The 13,540-nt window shown below is 43.6% G+C and overlaps 1 protein-coding gene across 1 annotated transcript in view; it reads right to left on the bottom strand.

Annotated features, from left to right (window-relative positions):
* Window positions 1–1,494: 1,494 nt before the first annotated feature.
* Window positions 1,495–13,540, bottom strand: part of DYRK4 (dual specificity tyrosine phosphorylation regulated kinase 4) — a 59,120-nt gene continuing 47,074 nt past the window's right edge. Inside the window, 5 exon segments of the mRNA XM_066254379.1 lie at window positions 1,495–1,718; window positions 2,179–2,354; window positions 5,302–5,431; window positions 8,805–8,865; window positions 10,850–11,022. Coding sequence (XP_066110476.1) covers window positions 1,495–1,718; window positions 2,179–2,354; window positions 5,302–5,431; window positions 8,805–8,865; window positions 10,850–11,022 — 764 coding nt within the window.

Raw genomic sequence — 13,540 nt, 5'->3', positions numbered from 1 at the left:
TGTGGAATTTTATATTCTTGATCCTTCATTCTAGAAACTTTCTCCTCCTCTGGATTTGAATTTTTCTGTTTGTGTCTCCTTGGGACGCTACTCAACTTTGTCAACCTCTTACATATTTATCTTTCCTAGGACTTTCTCGTGACCCTCTGTTAGTCTCACTCTGTATTATCTTCCCTGGATCATTTCATTCAAACCCATACATTCAATTATCTGGTGTCTTTCTTCCTAGAATATTACACAGTGATTAAAATAAAAATTAAGCTAGGTATATTTTCCACGTTGTTTATAATATAGTCTTGAGTTTCTTGTAAAATTGTATCTATACTATAGTTACAACCATAGAGAGATTATGTATCCATTAGATAAGGACTAGAAAGGCAATAAAGCAGATGAACTTAATTAGACGTTGGGAGTGGTTGATGAAGGAACACAACCTGCTACTGTGGTCCTAGAGAAGCCGCACACATGGTGTTACCACCACCACCATCTCAGTGTGGGCTTGTGACATAGTCTGGCCAATCTCAGACATAGTGATTGCTTTAAGTCCAATCATTTCTACGAATTGTCTGCCAGCAGTGGAGACTGCATATTTTGATTGGATGATGGTGGTCATCTTAACTTTTGGGCACAGCTTGTCTTCAGAATGAAGTTAATCATAAAAAGAAGCAAGGTGGAGAGGATGTCTGAGCCTATGACATTGTTTTAATTCCTAGATCTTGCTGTGCCTGAAACTATTTGATTCCCCAATTACATAAACCAATGAATGTCCTTTGTTGTTTTAACTCATTTGAATTTAGCTTCTGTCATTTTCTTTTTTTTTTATTCAGTGAGAGGAGGGAGGCAGAGATACAGACCTCCACATGTGCCCCTACCAGGATCTACCTGGCAAGCCCACTAAGGGGCAACGCTCTGCCAATCTGGGGCATTGCTCGGTTGCTCAGCAACCAAGCTCTTCTTAGAGCCTGAGGCAGAGGCCATGAAGCCATCGTCAGTGCCCAGGGCCAACTCGTTCCAATTGAGCCATGGCTGTGGGGGGAGGGAGGGAGATAGGCACTTCTCCAGTGTGTCCTGACTGGGAATTAAACCTGGGATATTCATACGCCGAGTCAATGTTCTACCACTGAGCCAGCTGGCTAGGGCCAGCTTCTGTCATTTTCCAACAAGAATTCTGTCTTGGGCAAAAAAAAATTTTTTTAGAGTTCTATTAGCAATGATATAACTGATCAGTTAACCGCCCTACCCCTAAACCCATATGCATACACATCTATTGTTTAATCTGGTTGAGGCCTAAGGGAGGAATGTAGATGCAAAGACATCTTCTCCCACCCCTCATATCAAGAATTATGCCAACTGCCCATGTGAATAGAGTTGGCATATTTTTGTTTTTTAAACCTTTATGCATTAAAAACAACAATCTGAAGTATTGTACAATATAAGTATGGTCTTTAATACAAATCATTGGTGGAAAGAAACAGGACACACTCTCAGCAGAGGTCATACAATAGGTAGTAAAATGCCTGTGTTTTGGGGGGAGAAGTTTTTGCTTTGTTGCTCTGTGGAGGTCTTGGACTCCTCTGGCCAGACAACTGCCTCTGGTTCACTGGAAGCATCTACTAGTTGAGGCAGCTGAACAACTTGCGGATCACCTGCATTCTGAACCTGCATAGTGGTGCCATCTTTCGTTTTGTCTATAGTCTCTTCTTTGAAGGTTATATTTGCTGAAGGAAAGAGAAGACAAAGGAACAAGTATTCAAATGTGAATTGTACTATAACTGTCCATTAGCTGGGAAGTCCTGGTTGCAATGATACAAAAGCAATTCCTTTATAAAGCACATTCTAGGTGCCAGGCATCATTCTAAGTACTTTATATTTACTAATTCATTTGATCCTTTCTCCACAACTGTAGAAAACAGGCATTCTTATAAACGGAGACACTGAGATACAGAGAGGTAAGTCAATTGCCCAAGGGCCCACATCTGGTAAGTGGTAGGGCCTGAATTTAATTCCAGGCAGCCTGACTCCAGTGAACATGTACAAAACCAGTAGAATCAAGTTTCCTGAAAGGAAAATCCCAAAAGGAAGAAACGGCAGGCCAATGGTGATGTAGCCAGAATTATCTCAGATTGAGTTCAGAGAAACCTGACACCTGGACTGTGGGAAGAGGCCGGAGGGCTGTACCTTTTTTACCCAAGTGGTGATGCCCTTGAATTCTGTCCTTTCGTATTTCAGAGGGGAAAAAGAGATTGCGTTTCCTCAGGGTCTGGGGCCTGGGCCGTTGTCTGAGAGTCTGTGCCTCACGAATCCAAGCATGCTTGAGGGCCTGGTCAGGGGTCATGCGAAGAGCAGGTTCCCATCTACACACCAACAAAGCCCAGCATGGATTATTGTTTTATTTTCTAATAGTGAAACCTTTTCAAAGATTCCAATAAAACACCTAAGTAAGATATAATACAAATAGTTCATTTTTTACAAGCCAAGAAATGTAATAAATCCCAAATCTTCTAGAGTTCTAGAAATGTCCTTATAAGAAATATCATAGAAAAATCTTAACCAATGGGATTCTGCATTTGTAAACAAAGAAGACCAAAACAGAGATGCTTAATTTCAATCCCCAAACTATAGAATTTAGACCTACAGTTATATCACAAAGAATATTATAGAATATTAGAATATTAAGATTATAAGGGGACTTGGGCATAACACAGCCAAACTTCTAACACAGTACAAAATACATTTGACAGAACCCCTAACATGGAATCATCCTGTCATTCCTGCATAATTTTAGTGGCAAGGCATAACTCACAAAGACATAATTTTTAAAAATGCCAACTCTTTAAAAAAAATTTCATTTTTATTCCAAAATTCACTTCCTGGATCTTTAACCCTAGTAGCTTTGACCCAGGTCCTGTTAGCATTATATATTATGCTACCCATCAGCATTATACAGATTAAGATAACTAACCCATCTTTCATTTGATAATCCTGCAAGTATCTGAAAACATTTACACTACTGTTAACTATTGATCATTGCATGTGGTTGCCACCTGCCTAGATAGAAATTTTCAGCTGTTGTCTAACTGGTGACATCATGTTGGGAATAGCTTCTAACTGCAGGTAGGTGGCATTAAATTTTAGACTCATCAAGGTCATAAACAACTAAAGTTCCCAGTCAGTTCTTTGCCAAATGCACTGCTATTAAGCTACATCTGCCCTCTCTTGAATTTGTAGAGTTAATCTAAAACCTGGGCCAGGACTTTGCATCCCCCCCCCCCTGTTAAATTTGATGCAAAATATCTTGTTTCTCCTTCCAAGATTTGCTCATGAGCATAATATGGAGTGATAAGGTAGCAGGACCAGTATCTTGACTGCTTCTTGCAAATTGCGAGCAATTAGCCCTTGACACTAAAAATAAATAAATAAATAATGTCTTTCTTGGCTCTGAGCTTTGTTCTGGATGGTTGAGGTTTCTGGATAACTCACCTCTGTCTCAGTAATGAGTTTCTGCCATTGTTAATGCACATTCATCCCATAGCCTTAGCAAGAGGCTGGGGTGGGATAGGGGTCATGCAGTACAGAATCCTTTTCTAGCTCCATTTCTCAGATGAATACCATTGGTCAAATAAGTTTGTACATATGATATATGTTTGCTCGCTTATAGTTTGCATTGTGTGTGGGGGACAGGCTGTAAGCTGGCAAAGTTATTATAGTCTGAGGCTTAGTTTTAAGGTTAAGCTTTTTCCCACACCCTTGACTGATTGCATGATGTGGGGTAGTGCACTCTCATGAGGAATCCCATTATGCCTCAGATAAGTGACTTTGTATCAGAGACTTCCTTGTTTGTATATTGGATTAAAGGTTTTGGTTTCTACACTATAAAGTGGGGCAGACCGGATACTTGCTCTCTCCTGAAATTAGCATCAGAGAGGAGAGCAGAGAAAGCCACGTGGAGGAGAGGAGAAGCAGCCAAGATGGTGGAATGCTGAAAGAGAAGCCAGTTTGTGCAGACTTTGTGCAGAGAGAAGGAGATGGGGAACAGAGGTGAATAAGACTGGTGAGGTAGAAACCTTTGATTCTAGGAAACTTGGATACATCAGTGGCTTTGGGAGCCCTGAATGGAAAGGGAAATGTTTTTCCACTGTGCGTATGTCTTGCCCACCGGGTGCAAGCTAGGATTATAGCTAATGGCCCACCAGTTCTTGGCTCCATTGTTTTATTACCGTCTGTCCAAATCCAATGCAAGCCTGCATTGGCCAGGCGGCTGTGATGGTGTCCGTGTCTACTGGCTTTACAAGCAGCATGACCCCCCAGATGGGAACACTTTAGGCAATATCTGGTCTGTATCTTCTGAGCTAGCACCTAAATTACAGAGTACATAGACGCCAAAGAGTGTTCTGCTAAAACTACTCCACCCTCCTGGAAGAATGGCAGAACAAAAAGATGTAGTCTTCTACAAACACAGAATGGATGGGATTGATATCACCGGGAAAGATCTGAGGAAAATCCCATTTTGTACTAAAGGAAACTGAGGCCCAGAGAGAGATGCTGACCTGCCAAATACCACACAGCTCATCTATTTGCCACTCAGTACAGACAGACTGGTGAAAGCTCTGAAAAATGACAGTGGCTTACGTTTTCCGAACACCTTTCACTAGGCCCTGTCCTGGCTGGGTGCTTCCCATGCTGTTCCTTTTTATTATTATTATTATTTTACTATGATTTGACTGAAGTATACGATTTAATTTCTAAGATTCAAAATTTGCATGTAGGTTCTAAAAAGCTGTATGTAATAAATTATGAATAGCTCACCAAAGCCCTTCCCTAGAGGATTTGGGCTTTAAACTCTAGGGGGATGGGGGAACCCCTGAAACTGTACAGCAGCGGGGTGTGCAGTTACAACTGGCACACAGAAGCAGCAGCCCCAGTTCACAAAGCAGAAGGCACTGAGGATTTGCCTACAACCTTGCAAATTGCCTACAACCTGCTCCTCAGGCAGCTGGAGGCCGAGAAGGCAGCAATCTCTACACATACCCTGTAATATCCAGGGAAGTCAATCTCTCTGAGCCTTAGCCTTCATATCTCAAAACAGAGCAACTCCTCTGCCCTGGCAATCACACAGAAGGTGGGGAGTGCAGTCTGGTGAGGCAGCAGATGGGGAGGCGTTTTGTAGACTTGAAGTCTTAAGGTCACCGTTGTTATTGTTTTTATAACTCTCTCCCAGCCCCAGACTTTCACCAGCAAACACGTGGGAAAGGACAGCATTTAAAAGGAAAATCAGAGACAAAGACCCCGCAACAAACTCACACCAAACACCTTCCGAGGAAGTCCAGGAAGCTGGAGTTGGAGGTCTTCAGCACCATAGTGAGGTCCTTGGAATCCGGGTATCTTTTTTCCCCCTTACTGTTGGTTATAGTTCTAGGAAAACCTTTGGAATCTTTAGAGATAAAACATTCTTTGTTTAGTACCAAGTGTAAACATTCACTGGTCACATCACAGCTGTCCACTCGATCATGCGGCGCCCTGGGGTCGCCTCTGCAGCTCTCCCTCCCGCAGCACTACCCCACTGCTCCACGAGAACACACCCACAACCCACTCAGTGAGAAACAACCACGGGAGGATTATCCAGTGAATGTAGTTACTTTTACAAACAATTTTCCCTACTATTCAGTATGTTCTGAGACTCCTTCCCACCACCTTCCCTTTGAATCAATCAAGTGTTTTAAATAGTTTAACACTAAGGTAAAATAATAATAATGACTATTAATGATAATATAATAAATCTGAAATGACAAAAACATTCAGCTCTGAACAAAAGGGATAATGTCTACTCTCAGATTGCCTATGCTCTGCTCCTTCCCCACTAGCCAATAAAGTGAGAATATGGGACATCATGGGATACCCATTTATTTAAAAGCCACACAGCAACTTATACATATTACTTCTTGATAGTTGTAACAAAAAATTTTGTCTGTTATTGGGAATCAAACTTGATTGTCCTTAAGACACAGCTTGCAATGACTTTCCTCAGCCATTTTCACCTGTTACATCCCTCACCAAATGTGATTGGTCATTGTCAGGCCTGAGCAGAATCTCTGAAGGCAGCTCCAAAGATTTCCCATGGATGCCTTGTGCAGTGCCGTGAAGGTGAGAATACTCATTCTGATGTATGTGTCCAGAAAAGTTGACCACATCTTGTAATTCTGCATGTAAATGGGTGGATAGGTATACACACACACACACACTTTACAAATTAAACTGAATTCTCACCAAAACTCAGTGGGGTTCATGTCACAGACTTTTTGGAAGGTGCATAAGTAAATGCTTCCATTACTTTTGTAAGCAATGCAATTAATTGGACATTATGTAATGTCCCACCTCAGACCTATTATATCATAGGTTATATAGGAGGATCACAGGAATTAACATATTGCCAATTACCCCAGTGATTTTTTTTTTTTGTATTTTTCTGAAGTTGGAAATGGGGAGGCAATCAGACAGACTCTTGCATGCGCCCGACTGGGATCCACCCGGCATGCCCATCAGGGGGCGATGCTCCGCCCATCTGGGCCATTGCTCTGTTGCATCCAGAGCCATTCTAGCGCCTGAGGCAGAGGCCACAGAGCCATCCTCAGTGCCCGGGCCAATTTTGCTCCAGTGGAGCCTTGGCTATGGGAAGGGAAAAGAGAGACAGAGAGGAAGGAGAGGGGGAGGGGTGGAGAAGCAGATGGGCGCTTCTCCTGTGTGCCCTGGCTGAGAATCGAACCTGGGACTCCTGCACGCCAGGCCGACGCTCTACCACTGAGCCAACCGGCCAGGGCCACCCCAGTGATTCTTATAACGAGATGAAGTTTGCAAAACACTAAAGAGGATGCGGCTCCCAATAATATTCTTTCTTATGCAGGGAGTGAGGATACGTAGGTGTTGCTACAAAAAGAACATTACCATTCTAAAGCCTAGTGCTGATGGTAAAAATTGGATACCCTATACTATGGCCATGTATATATCTGGTATCCTCCCACAAAGATGCCCTCCTTCTCAGTCTCCACCCACATACTATCTTCTGAGTTTAGTGTTATAGGCTTACTATGTGGCTCTTCCCACAATGTCTTTATCTAGCAGGAGGGAACACCAATAGCTCTACTTTTCTTCCCTTAAATCCTTTGAGATCCAAAGACCAGTTTGGGGTCATAAGACTAGTTCTGTTGTCCCTTGTATAAGTTACAGCAGCCAGTCAGCCAGACCCTCTGCCTGCCATCAGGCTACTCTGGAAGAAGGGTTAGTTCAACGTGTGGGCACCATGCTAAGGCTACCTGGATACTGACCCCACTCAGAGGTAAGGTCTTCAAAGCTCCAGCCATGACTACCAGGTAAAGTTTAAGGATTTAACCATTGCAGGATCACGGGACTGACCAATCAGGATGGATGATGGCCTTGACACTGAGATAGGATCACAGAGGACCTTTATTTTCCAGTCCTTAAACTTTTAGTTTTTAAAGAACAAGGAGTCTAAGGAGTCCTAGGAGAGGGGACAGGCAGCCTGTGGCTGTGGCAAGGGCTCAAGGCTGTGGAATTTTATCAAGTGGTATACAAACAGTCTACATTTAACCCCTACATGGCTGAACAAGTTCATACTGACTGACCACCAACATGACTGAAACTCTGACCAGGAGGATCCCCAAGGAAGGTGTTTTTGACTCTCTTATTGACAGGGCAAGTTGTGCCGAGAAATTATGTGATTTGCCTTATATTTTGAGGCGACTTTCAGGTAAAAAAAAAAAAAAAAAGATGTGGGGGAGTTAGGAATGACCAGAATTCCATAGCCAGTTTGAGTCTGTGAATGAACCTAATGACAATGGCTAGCCAGACATGCCATTCCAGATGTCATGAAGTCCCTGGCTGATGAGCACCCTTTCCCTCATGTCTGGCTTCGCTCCACGTGGCTGTCCTTTGGGCCATGTCTTTTTTCGACATGGGAATCCTTTGCTTCCTGTGGTTCTTCAGCGAGATCTTCGATGTGGGATTGACTTCATCTTTTTGGTGCATAGCACCCTGGAAGTCTTGCCTCGATTAGACCTTGCTGACCCACCTGTCTATCTAGTACAGCACCACTTGAACAGAAAGACAAAGGGCCATAAAATCAAGGTCCTGGGAACTGTGGAAGAGGCATCATGGGACAGTGGATGAGGCTTAACTAACCCGAGTTGTTAGGCAGATGTGCTATCTGCAACTGGCCAGGCATAACAGCCGCAGAAAAACTGTTCTGACAGCCCTCCCTTACCCATCTTATTCCAAAGTTGCAATGACCTTGCAACAGTAGTTTCTGGAAGAATGAGGGAATTTCAGCAGGAAACAATATTGTTTCATTAATAACAATGCAGCAATGAAACTTTCTGCTATTCCCGAAAAGAAGCTGATGCTTTCCCTGCACAGTGCACCGTGTGAGGGGGCTCCTTGCGTGGAGAGTTGAGAGGAGAACTTACTGGAGAGAGCATATAAAAGTTAAGATTGCAAGATTTTCTGGTAGATCTTCTGAGCAGAAACCTGGTGATGGTCACGTCCCTGCCTATCTTCACTGCCAAGCCTCAGGCCCAATGTGACTCCGCCATCCCATCTCCATCACGCCATCCGGGACCACTTCTCAGTAACTGTTCTGCTTTTCTGAAGGAACTCCCTAACCATAGCGTGTCCTTTGGGGTGGGGCCAGGAGAAGAGCGCTAGGCAGGACTTGAGGGATGGGAGATGTTGTTAAGGCCTGTGACACCTCATCAGCCACCATGGGATAAGGAGAGCTAGGCCTGGATACTTACCAAAGAATGTATGTTGTTTGGAGGCCATCTGAATGAAGCCGGATGGCGGCAGGCCCAGCACCTTCAACAAGTAAAAGGCAGTTGCTTCACTCTTGTGGAGTCACACGTTCAAAGAGCATTAGAGCTGAGTGGGACTTCAGTCAATTTTTGACTTCTAGAGGTAAGGACCCAAGGATATTGTGACATCGAGTCAATGGCAGAGCAGACCCAGGGCCTGCGTCTTCTGACCCTGATCCAGGGCTGTCTCAGCACCTGAGCATCAACACTAGTCACAAAACGCTACACAGGCACCAGCACCAACGAGGAGCAGACACGCTTGATGGTGGCCAGATCTCAGGCTGACAACCCCCCACTAAGGAATCTCATACCCTGGTTCAGAGCACTGGGGAGGGAGGAAGAGAAGAGGATATGGAGATAACCAGATGGGGATCAGACCGCCATATGACAACCTGCCTACTTGAAAAGCAAAGTGTAGCACCTGCTTGTTTATCTTTGCTCACTGAAACAAACAAAATGTCACACGGAGATAGAGAAATTACAGGCGTCTCCCTAAGCCCTGAGTCACCTACACTTGCAGCTGGCCTCCCAGCCATCTCACGTGGACCTTGCCCCCTGCTACTCAGCCACACTGACACGGAGATCAGGAGTGAGCTGGATGCGGGTCAAAAGGAACCTCAGCCCAGGTCCCACACTGCTCATTCTCCTCAGCATTGGAAGCAGGGGGAGTGCAGGCTGCTTTATGAAATCATCCATCATCGACCACAGGGCCATCTATGCTGACCCCTTCACTGGACAGAAGTCCAGAGCAGGGAAGTAAGCTGCTGAAGAGAAAGGTCCAGGACTAGACCTGCAGCTGAATGATTCTCACATCAGTGTTCATTTCAACATAACAATCATTTTATAGCTACCTAACTTATTTTAACACTTTATTATTAGTTTCAACCACGAAATGAAGCTATATTTAATTATTCTCACGGGTGTGTGTGTCTCTGACCATCTGTGACTTTGAACAATCTGGAAAATAGAGATTTGGCATAGATAGATAGAAAGATGATAGATAGATAGATAGATAGATAGATAGATAGATAGATAGATAATGATTCATCTTTGTTCACAAGTCAAAATATTTTTGTTCACTGAAAAGTGTTTGAAATGTGAAATTCCGTATTGCTTGAGGTTTTTCTCTTGTTTTATCTATTTAGCTACATAACAAGAGGCCTTTAAGTAAAAGGATACTAGGAATAATAAAGAATCATATGATGTGCCTTTTAATTGGGAGGTATTCTTCCCAGAAAGCTAAGATAATGAATGACTAACGGCTGCACAACACAGATTTTGATGGGGTCGTGTCACTCTGGTTTTAGATTCCTTTGAATCTACTTGAAAGAGTGGTGTAAGTTTTATTTATAAATGTCACTTCACGCCTGGCCAGGCGGTGGCGCAGTGGATAGAGCGTCAGACTGGGATGTTGAGGACCCAGGTTTGAGACCCCGAGGTCGCCAGCCTGAGCGCGGGCTCATCTGGTTTGAGCAAAAAGCTCACCAGCTTGGACCCAAGGTCTCTGGCTCAAGCAAGGGGTTACTCGGTCTGCTGAGGGCCCGTGGTCAAGGCACGTGTGGGAAAGCAATCAATGAACAACTAAGGTGTTGCAATGCGCAACAAAAAACTGATGATTGATGCTTCTCATCTCTCCGTTCCTGTCTGTCTGTCTCTGTCTATCCCTCACTCTGACTCTCTCTCTGTCTCTGTAAAAACATAAATAAATAAATAAATAAATAAATAATAAAATAAAAATGAAAAAAAATGTCACTTCACAATGTGCTTAAAATTACATTTTTGCAATTATTTATGGTAAAAATGTTAGATGTCAACTTAAAAGAGTAAAGGGGACAAAAAAAATAGTAAAGGGGATACATCATCTCAAAACTACCTGTACTTTTAGGGAACATCTACTTGAAAACAAAAAATGTATGCAGGCCGCTGCCCTATAGCAAGGCTGCTGTGACCCGACCTCTGAGAGTGGCCGCTAGCCGGCCCTCCCTCACCTCCATGATGCAGGCCAGCTGCTCCACCTCGTTCTCCCCGGGGAACAGAGGGTGGCCCAGGTACAGCTCTGCCGTGATGCAGCCCAGGCTCCACATGTCGACGGCCATGTTGTAGGGATGGCCCAGAATCACCTCTGGGGAGCGGTAAAACCGGCTTTGGATGTACGTGTGCACTGCGAGGAAAAGACAGAGAAACCTCGTGTAGGAACACCTCCTCCCCAGAGCATCCTTCTCCAGAACACCTTCTCAGGTGAGGGGGAACGATGACTACAACTCCCCACTCCTTCTCCCTCTACGGGCTTTGCAGGGAGCCGGAAGGTCAACCCGGCAGCATCGAGTTGTCACATGACCTATGGAATCTCACCAGGTCTTTACAGCAACCTGATTACTATAGAGGTGTTATTAGCCTCACTTTACCAATAAAAAAAAAGAAAAAGAAAAAAAAAACCCTCTAAACCAAGGGAAATAAATTTTAGCCAGCTAGGCTTTAAAAAAAAGAAAAGCAAACCTAAAACTAATATAAAGTTTAAGTTTCCAAACTGTCAGATTAATTTCAGGTAGACATCTCCTAAAACTATTGTGTTTTGGCAAAGGACAAGGCATACAAAAACTGGGGTGAAAAAGCATGCAAAAGGAATAATTTTAAAATGTGCATTCAATGTATTATGTGCATGTGTCAAATGTGAAGTGTGAAAAGGAAAGCCCAGTGGAACTTCAGCAGACCAGGCGTAGAAGACAGTATTGCAGGGATCCTAGGTTTCCTGGGAGAGGAGCCGGAGGTCAGAGAGATGGGACGTTTTAATTGTTACCGCATGCTATTACAGGTAATAGTCACCAGTATTACCTATCCTGGATGGGGCAGGGTAGGGACTCTGTAATCCCTTCTCTGTTGTTTGACTTGGTTATAGTAAGGATATAATAATTTTGTGATTCAAAACAAAATAAATATTTAATAAAAATGACTTTTATATCCTGCCTGTTACCAAAACGGAGTTGACGCACTTCGCAATTAAAGTGCACATATATACGGTAGTTTTAGAAACTGGATTTAATAGATAATTGCATTATGTTTACTGTATGCCAGCCACTGTGCCAAGTATTTTATACAGATGAACTCTTTCAGTCCTTACAAAAGCCCTATGAAGCAGCCACTATTATTGTCCTCGATTTAAAACTAGGAAACTGAGGCATACAGAGATGAAATAGATTGTCAAGCTCACTCAGCTACAAGTGGTAGAGCGGGGATTTGAACCCAGGCAGTTCAAGTTTAGTATCTATATACTGTCTCACAGTTAAACAAAAGATAAAGGGAAACATATAAAGGGGTAAATGACTATCAGATACCAAGCGCAAAATAATTACAGATTGGGTGTGAAGCCCCCTGCCAGCCATGATCAGTGGGAACTGAGAGGTTACATGGTTCTATCCAAGAACAGGAAGCTCACGGGGTCTTTGGGAGACGTGTATTGTTTTCTAGCTGAGATTTCTTATGGGATGCACACATAAAAAGATATATATGTCGGCCCTGGCCGGTTGGCTCAGCGGTAGAGCGTGGGCCTAGCGTGCGGAGGACCCGGGTTCGATTCCCGGCCAGGGCACACAGGAGAAGCGCCCATTTGCTTCTCCACCCCTCCGCCGCGCCTTCCTCTCTGTCTCTCTCTTCCCCTCCCGCAGCCAAGGCTCCATTGGAGCAAAGATGGCCCGGGCGCTGGGGATGGCTCTGTGGCCTCTGCCTCAGGCGCTAGAGTGGCTCTGGTCGCAACATGGCGACGCCCAGGATGGGCAGAGCATCGTCCCCTGGTGGGCAGAGCATCGCCCCATGGTGTGCCGGGTGGATCCCGGTCGGGCGCATGCGGGAGTCTGTCTGACTGTCTCTCCCTGTTTCCAGCTTCAGAAAAATGCAAAAAAAAAAAAAAAAAAAAAAAAAAGACATATATGTCTTCAAAAGTAGTGTTGTGGAGTATTTGAAAACACCCAGAATAATAGAAAACATCCTTTTTTTTTTCAGGAGGCTTCCTCTGACACTCCTGCCACTATGAAGGGTGGTCCCAACCCTTCTTTGTGTGCTCCAAACATGGTCTATCTATACCTCTGAAAACTATATCTATCACCTTATTGTTTTATCTTTTTGTGTCTTCCATTGGACAATAAACATTCTGAGGACAGAAAATGTTCAGTTTTTTTGTTTCTGGTACCCAGGACAGTGCCTGACACATAGCAGCTACTCAATAAATATTTCTGAAATGTTCTCAACAGCAAATGTGATAAAAGCCAAAAGTAAAAACTATTAAAGCAATTTCAAGAGTTTGCAAACATTCTCAAGGCTGTTTCTGGATTCTCGCCTGAAGAAAGTATATATTTATATAAAGCCTAGAGAGTCTAAGGCAGTGAACCCCAAACTTTAGAATGGCTACATGCAGACTCTTGAGTACTCCCCCATAAAATTAGATTTGGTACTTTGGGGGTGAGGCCCTGGAAGCTATAATTTTTAGAGGCCACAGTGATTCTGGTATACAGCTAGTTAGTTTTTGGACCCAGTGCTCTTGAATAATTCCAAATCCACAGAATATGAGATCTGCAAAACACCCTTGTGGTATTTGAATCCAAACTCATTTTTTTTTCTTTTTAAGTGAAAGAGAACATGCAAGAAAGAGAGAGAGAGAGAAAGAGAGAGAGGAGATGTATCAACTC

The sequence above is a fragment of the Saccopteryx bilineata genome, chromosome 2, assembly GCF_036850765.1.
Source record: "Saccopteryx bilineata isolate mSacBil1 chromosome 2, mSacBil1_pri_phased_curated, whole genome shotgun sequence".
NCBI lineage: Eukaryota > Metazoa > Chordata > Mammalia > Chiroptera > Emballonuridae > Saccopteryx > Saccopteryx bilineata.
Note: the sequence above shows the minus strand (reverse complement) of the source record. Positions and strands in the feature narration are given on the sequence as shown.